The sequence below is a fragment of the Trichechus manatus genome, unplaced genomic scaffold (assembly GCF_000243295.1).
Source record: "Trichechus manatus latirostris isolate Lorelei unplaced genomic scaffold, TriManLat1.0 scaffold00115, whole genome shotgun sequence".
Classification (NCBI taxonomy): domain Eukaryota; kingdom Metazoa; phylum Chordata; class Mammalia; order Sirenia; family Trichechidae; genus Trichechus; species Trichechus manatus.
Genome location: NW_004444051.1, coordinates 6929267 through 6937185, shown reverse-complemented (window position 1 = coordinate 6937185; position 7919 = coordinate 6929267). Strand labels below are relative to the sequence as shown.

Sequence of the window (7919 nt, the reverse complement as noted above, 5' to 3'; positions counted from 1 at the left end):
AAAAGAAAAAAATGAATAAACCAGGAAACTGGAAATGAAGAAAGACAAAAAGGGAATAAGAGAGTAAAGAAAAGTAAACAAAGAAATGAAAAAAAAAAAAAACAAAACCAAAAACAAACAAGAAAAAAGAAATGCCCCCAGGGAGGTCCCTGTGCGTCTGTTCCGAGTAAGGGACTAGCTTCCAAGCCACTGGGTACTGCCCAGCTAGAAGGGGCTCCCAAGCCGAGAAAAGAAAAAGAAAACAAACAAACAAATCGAAACAGAACAAATCAGAGCAAACAAACAAACGAGAAAGCCCCGGGGGTCCCACCAGCGTGGCAGCATGGGCCGGGAAGCAGTTTCATGGTTGAACGGTATTTCACAGCCTTTCAGGAAGAAGCAAAGATGGCGCACAGAGACAGGTATTTGAGAGAAAGGAGTGGGAGGTGGTGAGAGGTAAGGAAGAAATCTAAAGAAGCGGAAAAAAGCAACACCAGCAGCCAGCAAATGGCACTCAGGAAGCTGGCCAGTGTGGGCAGGTGGAATCCAAGTGGCACTGGGGGAAAGCTCGTACTTCCCGGCCAATAGACTGTGGCTGCAGGAAGCAGAGGAGGCTAAATGGGGGTGAAGAAGGGTGGGGGTGGGAAAGCCTATATCGTGGGTTGCCACTTGTTCTGTCTCCTTCTAGAAGCTCCATGAAGCTGCTTTCTCGTACCTCCTATTCGCTGATCTCTGATAGGAGTCCAAGATGACAGATCCATGCTGTAGTAGCTGATAGTGGACCTCTGCATGTATCTCTCCTCACTCTTTGTTCTCGGTCAGTTTCTTATTCCATTCGGTGCTTGGATGAGTTCTTTATCTCTTCATTTGATGGTTAGGGTTTCAGGATTGACGTGTGTCTCTGTTTGACTTAGTTTTTCTGATCTTTGCTGCGGAGGGACGGCGTGGTGCTTCTGATTATAGCGCCATGTTGCCTGGAAATGAAATACAGAGAGTTTTACATTTAAAAAGCCAAATATTGCTTAATAATTATATACATTAGACTCACAGCTTTAATAAATTTGTAGAAATGATCATTTTTAAGATTTTAGTATTTTGAAAGTTCATAGCATATCAAAACAGCATTTACCCAGAATTGACACCTTAAATATGTGGATTAATGTTCCATTTTATATACGAAAACCCCTTATAGTTTTCTTTAGACACTTAAATATGACAATAATTTAGGATTTGTCCCATTTCTGGTGGTTATTTCCTTTTTCCATGTACTGAAGAGAATTATTTAATAATTAAATTAACAGTTTAAATATGAGGTTTTAGTTGATCCACCTAAAGGGTTAAATCATTTTCAAGAACTTAAGCAGCATCATTTACATATCTAAAATTAATGTATAGATGAGCTTCAGCTAACATTAATGTGCAATCTCTAATTAAAAAACCATTTATAAGCAGTTTATATTTTTATTTTTTTAAACCAATTAAATTGCTATTACTTGTAAATATTCACTAATACAGGTCTTTCACTAATTCATTAATGACCTCCCCGCCATGTCAGTCTGATTTTTACATAAATTATCAAATGTATCTATGCATTGAACGTCTCCTTTCTTAACATTTATGACAATTCCTTTTTAAAAGTTTGTGTTTTCTATTTCACTGTGGACCTCAAGGCCAAAGTAATCAGGTGTTGTATAATACTGAGCTGAACTAAAATGGATCAAGAAAGATGGGGGAAAACAGTAAGGTACTTTCCTTTGGGAATACCCCGTAGTCTAGTGCCAAGTTCATGCCAATTCATACCCTAGGACAATAACCCAATTGTCTTTGTTTCTGCTGTATTTCACAGGCAATTTCTAGGATTTTTTTTTTTTTTTTTTTTAATTTCCTGGGCGGATGGGCTCTTCTATTTCATTGTCTGCTGTGATCTATTACTGCTATTTTTAGTTGTGGATTTCTTTTCATCAGGAATAGTTATAAGGCAAGTATAAAACCAGCTAATTAAAATTTATTGACTTTTTTTTTAAATTCTACATGCTTTATTAGTTAGTTGAGAAAGTGGTCTTTTAATTTACAGCTTTCTGCTAAAGCATATGATATTTATGGCTTTGATAATCACCCTTAAAGAAAAAAAAGATTTCTATGTCATAACAAAAATTAAAAATTTTTTTTTCAAATATACTGTTTCATTTTTTTCCTATGTATATTGTATCTTTTTATCATCACAAAGAAAAGCTCCAGAACTTGGAACTTATCTTACTAATTAAAGTTCAGCCAAATTAATAGATGAGACCAAGTAGAATTCAGAAAGAAATATTTTAAACAATAAATTTATCATTCTTTTTTCCCACAGAAATTAAAGTAGTATGCAAACAAAGCTTGGAAAGCTGTTGTTTGTATTAACCAAAAAAACTCCAAATCTCTTGCCATCGAGTTGATCCCAACTCATAGCAACGGGCAGAGTAGAACTGCCTCATAGAGTTTCCAAGGTTTCCTCATAGGGTTTCCAAGGCTGTAAATCCTTAGAGAAGCAGATTGCCACATCGTTCTCGCACAGAGCAGCTGGTGGGTTCGAACTGCCAACCTTTCAGTTAGCAGTCAAGTGCTTAACCACAGCGCCACCAGGGTTCCTTGTTTGTATTAGGAATCCAGTAATTCAGCGTTCCTTCCTGATGCATCCTTTTTTTTTTTTTTTTGTCTCTTATGCCCTAAAATATATCATGTGTCTTAATTACTTTATTCATCCATATAGAACTGCATTTAGGTGATAGGAAAATTGACATTTATTAGGAAAATTGATATACCTATAAGTTAGGTAAGGAGCCCTGGTGGCGCAGTGGTTAAGTGCTGGACTGCTTAACCAAAGGTTGGTGGTTCAAATCCACCAGTTGCTCTGCAGGAGACAGATGTGACAGTCTGCTTCTATAAAGATTATAGCCTAGAAAACCCTATGGGGCAACTCTTCTCTGTCTTATAGGGTCACTGTAAGTTGGAATTGACTTGATGGCAGTGGGTATAAATTAAGTATTTATTCTTGGATTTTAAATATTTGAGGTTATTTTTCTGTTGTTATAATACTGGATTTTTTAATATTGTTAACGTTATTCTCACAGAACACCAAAATAAAATTATGTAATCCTTGGTAGGATCTAGGAACATACTTATGGAGAAAGTGAATGGCCTCACAGATATAACTTCCAAGATGCTAACATTTGGTGGAGTCTACTAAAACAAAGACAGCTTACTACCCCATCACTCTGTAATGAAAAGCTTTTGTACTTTCCTCTTAAATATGAAAAAATCAGCAAGAACCATTCATTATTTGTGAGGAAGTCTCAACTATGAATGAAGGGAACCAAAATATAAGAGCTTGGTGGAAAATAGGCACAATTACAGAAAGCGGAAGAAAATTTTCGAAAACATTAACTAATATCTTCAGAGAGATAAGGAAAGTTACTGTTTATCTATTAAAAAAAAAGAGTAGGATGCTATAAAATAGGAAAATTGGAGAACAAGAAAATCCTCTTGGAAATTTAAAATTTGATTTTCGGTTAAATTTTTTTCAATAGACAAGTTGGAAGCTAAACTTAATTAAATCTTCCGAAAAATAGAACAAAAGGAGAAGGATGGAAAATAAAGACTGAAAAAGCTTAGGGGCCAATTCTGTAGTTTCAGCATCCAAAGGAGAGGAGGCCCATAGAAAGAAAATGAATTATCAAAGAAATAATATAGGAAAATTTCCTAGAACTAAAGACCATAGGTCTTCAGACTGCATAACTGCAGTCTCTCGTATCCCTGCACACAGATTTAAAGAACCAATCCAAGGTATAGTATCATGAAATTTAAAAACATTGAGAATATCCTAAAAGTTTTCAGAAAGAGAGTTGGGATTCATGTAAAGAATTGTGCCTTAGAGTGTATTTGGACATCTCATCAGCAACTTTTGCCAGCTGAAAAATAATGTAGAGTCACTGGGTGATGCAAGTGGTTAAGCACTTGACTACTAGCTGTTTGAACCCACCCAGAGGCACCTCGAAAGACATGTCTGGAGATCTGCTTCTGAAAGGTCACAGCACTGAAAACGCTTTGGAGCAGTTCTACTCTGTACACGTGGGGTCACCATGAGTCAGAATCAACTTAACAGCAACTAACGACAACAACAAAATGATGCTTTGAATAACGGAACAATGCGAAGTTTTGATAGATAATACTTTTCAACTTAATGGTACTATACACAGCCATACTGTCAAACCAGTTGTGAGGATGAAGACATGTTCAGACATGCTAAGACTTAACAGCCAATTTCCCTGGCATTCTTCCTGATGAAGCTTCTGAAAGCCTGCTCCAGCAGAATGAGGGAGAGAAAGTTAATCAAGAATTAAGATATAGGATCCAGGAAAAGGGGAATTGAATGAAAGAAACAATGTTCAAGGATGACAGCAGATTCATTGTGAAAGCAAAACACACCTGAAAAAGCAAGAGTGGCATCTCCAGATGAAAAAAATAGGACTGGTGAATTATATGATACATTGAATGTTTAGAAGAAAATACTGGTATTTAATAGATTTTATGGAGTTCGGCTGCTAACCGAAAGGTTGGTAGTTCGAACCTATCAGCCGTCATGGGGGAAAGATTTGGCAGTCTGCTTCTGTAAAGATTACGGCCTTGGAAACCCTGTTGGGCAGTTCTGCTATGTCCTGTAGGGTAGCTATGAACCAGAATCGACTTGAGTGCAACGGGTTTTTTTTTTTTTGGTGGGAGCGGGGGTGGTTATGGAGCTTCTGGAAAACACTAGCCATAGATACATAGTATACTAAAAAAGTCTTTTTTTTTTTTTTTAAAGAGGCAGTTATTAACTCTAAGAAAAACTAAAAGTTGTGGAAAACAAATTTAATGATAGTATACCAGTTGGCTTACCAGGGAGCAATATCTCTGCCAATCATACCAGTGGTAATACTATTAGTTTAACTGAAAGTTGTGTAATGATTATGCTGGAAGAGCAGAGAGAAAGAAATTTAAAGAGCTGAATTGTCATTTACCATAATATAGAAGTCAGTAAGTATTGTCTAAAAATCAATAAATCTAGAAATATCAGTGTAAGCATCTACTTAAAAATGTGATGGTAAGAATGAAGAAGCGTCTGTAAGAATTAAAGGTGGGTGACTCTGAGAATAAGACAGTGGACTACTGCTTTTCATTATAAGCTTTTAATATTTAGGGCTCTTGTGAAACTATTTGCAAGTATCCCTTTCCTAAAAATAAAATTTAATTTCAAAAAGAACAATGGTGTTTAAAATGTCAGAGAAATAGAATAATTATGACTTATGGTCAACTTTGTACCTTTTTGCCTTGTTATTTTCTAGAGTTCCTGGAATAACTATTGCTACAGACATCATCTGTGGTTTTCCTGGAGAAACAGATCAAGATTTTCAGGAAACAGTGAAACTTGTTGAAGAGTACAAATTTCCAAGCCTCTTTATTAACCAGTTTTATCCAAGACCAGGAACTCCTGCTGCAAAAATGGAACAAGTTCCAGCACAAGTGGTAAGATATTTTTCTTGTAAGGTATAATTTTTTGCCATTAACTTTAAAAATGCAGCTGTTACACCAACTTGCTCATGGTATAACCCTAAAATTACAAAATATGAGGAGATTTCCAAGATGGGGCAAGGAGTAGGGGAACTTTGGGTGAGTCAAATGACATTAATCAGAAAATTCTGACTCGTAGAACTGCCCCATGGGGTTTCCAAGGAGCAGCTGGTGAATTCAAACTGCTGACCTTTTGGTTAGCAGGTGAGCTCTTAACCACTGCACCACCAGGGCTCCAAAATGACATTAACCAAAAAGAAAAAACAAATCCAGTGCCGTCAAGTCTAGTCCCCTCCCGTTTTCCAAAGATAACCACCATCCCTCATCTGACACCATACATTACTTTGACCTGTTTTAAAACTTGATGTAAATAGAGTAATTTATCAACGGTTTGGCTTTTTTGGCTAAACATTATATTGGTGAGACTGTTCCATGTTTTTATAACTTGCTGTAGTTCATCCATTTTCATTGCTATATGGTGTTACATTGTATGTATATATCACAATATACCCATCCTTCTGTTATAGGGGAATTGGGTATTTTCAATGTTCCAATATTACTGTTACAATTAATAGTACTCATAGCAACCCCATAGGGTTTCTGAGGCTGTAAATCTCTGTGAAAGCAAACTGCCACATCTTTCTCCGGCGGAGCCCCTTGTGGTTTCAAACCGCAGCTCTTTCGATTAGCAGTCTATCACTATAACCACTGCACCACCAGACTAAAATACCACTTTTTTCTTCTTTCAAAGACTGAGGTTTGTCCAGATAACATTGGGTAGAGATTTTTTTAAACTAATGTCTAGTAATTACCTGTGTTTATAAAATAAATGCTTGGATGTTTCAAAATAAGGCAATATCTAAATATGTATGAGCAAATGGGACTTCATATTTATCCTGCCTCTTAGGTAACCCTTTTCATAAATAATTTGCTATTTATTTATTTATTTATTTATTTATTTATTCCATGGTTTTTCTACTTTTCCTTAAGATAGACTGGATGCCATATATTTAAATGTGGTTCAGGTATATATTGCTTTCACAGTGAACCTCAATTTAATTTCATTCTTACGTTTTTATAGATATATTAGAATGAGATAACTCAAAATAAATGTGAATAAGTTAGACATCCAGTAAAGGCAAACTCTTTCCCAGAATGCCCCAGGAATGAATTGTCTTAAAACAAATATTTAGCTTCTAGATTCATTGCCTGAAGATGGAAAAAACGCAAAATAAGCCTTAAGAGGAAGTAGAATTCCTTAACTAAAAAATTTGTTTTTAATAACAACAATAAAAATTATACCCTGTCATTAATTTTTCCCTAATGTTCTCAAACATAAAAACTAAAAGAAATAACTTAGAGCTTGTTTTTGTTTTCCTATTATGCAACTTGTGAATATCAAACACATAACATACATATATTTCTTCTTTCATCATTTGATTGAAAAAAGGAATATATGTTTTCAAAAGTCTGTTTTTACCAGCAAGACTGAAGTAAATATTCTTTTTTCCCAACATTTTCTTCATTTTAACTTTATAAATTTCTATCTTTACAAGAGTAAGAAAATGTTTTACAGATATATCATTTAATTTTCTTTGTAATTTAATCAACACTAAAAGCAGATTATAACACCACAGATATTTAACTTTTCACAAGCATAAAAAGAAGTAAAATTAATTCTTTTTTGTTTCCAAATTAATAGTTTTTTATTGAGGTGTATTTGACATAAAGTAGAGTGTACACTTTTTGGTATGCAGCTGTATGAATTTTGACAAATGCATACAATAATGTAACTGCCACCACAATTAAGATATAGAACAATTCCATCAGCCCCCCAGAATTCCCTCTTGCCCCTCTTTAGTCGTATGCTCCCTCCATCCCTAGCCCTTGATAACTACTGATCGCTTTACTGCCCCTATAGTTTAATCTGTTCTTTCGTAAATTTTTCTTCCTCTTTAATAAGAGTTTTTTTTTAATATAAATTTTTTTATTGTACTTTAGATGACAGTTTACAGAACAAATAGCTTCTCATTAAATATTCAGTACACATATTGTTTTATGACATTGGTTAACAACCCCACGACATGTCAACACGCTCCCTTCTCGACCTTGAGAACCTTTTTTTTTGGTGAAAATATACATAGCCAGAGTTACACCATTTTGAAAGCTTCTACATGTACAATTCAGTGACATCGATTACATTCTTCAAGTTGTGCTGCTATTCTCACTATCCTTTTCCAAATTATTCCATCACTGTTATCTTCAGCTCACTGTCCCCCATCAAATCTTTTGAGTTGCTGTTGTCAATTTGATCTCACATAGATAATTCTTTTTTTTTTTTTGTACCTTAGATG

At 35.2% G+C, this 7919-nt stretch overlaps 1 protein-coding gene across 9 annotated transcripts in view; it reads left to right on the top strand.

Annotated features, from left to right (window-relative positions):
- CDKAL1 (CDK5 regulatory subunit associated protein 1 like 1) overlaps positions 1 to 7919 on the top strand; it is a 926518-nt gene that overhangs the window by 685005 nt on the left and 233594 nt on the right. For all 9 annotated transcript variants that reach the window (XM_023738358.1, XM_023738357.1, XM_023738352.1 and 6 more), the window contains one exon: positions 5340 to 5520. In XM_023738358.1, the coding sequence (XP_023594126.1) occupies positions 5340 to 5520 (181 nt within the window). The remainder of the gene's footprint in view (positions 1 to 5339; positions 5521 to 7919) is intronic.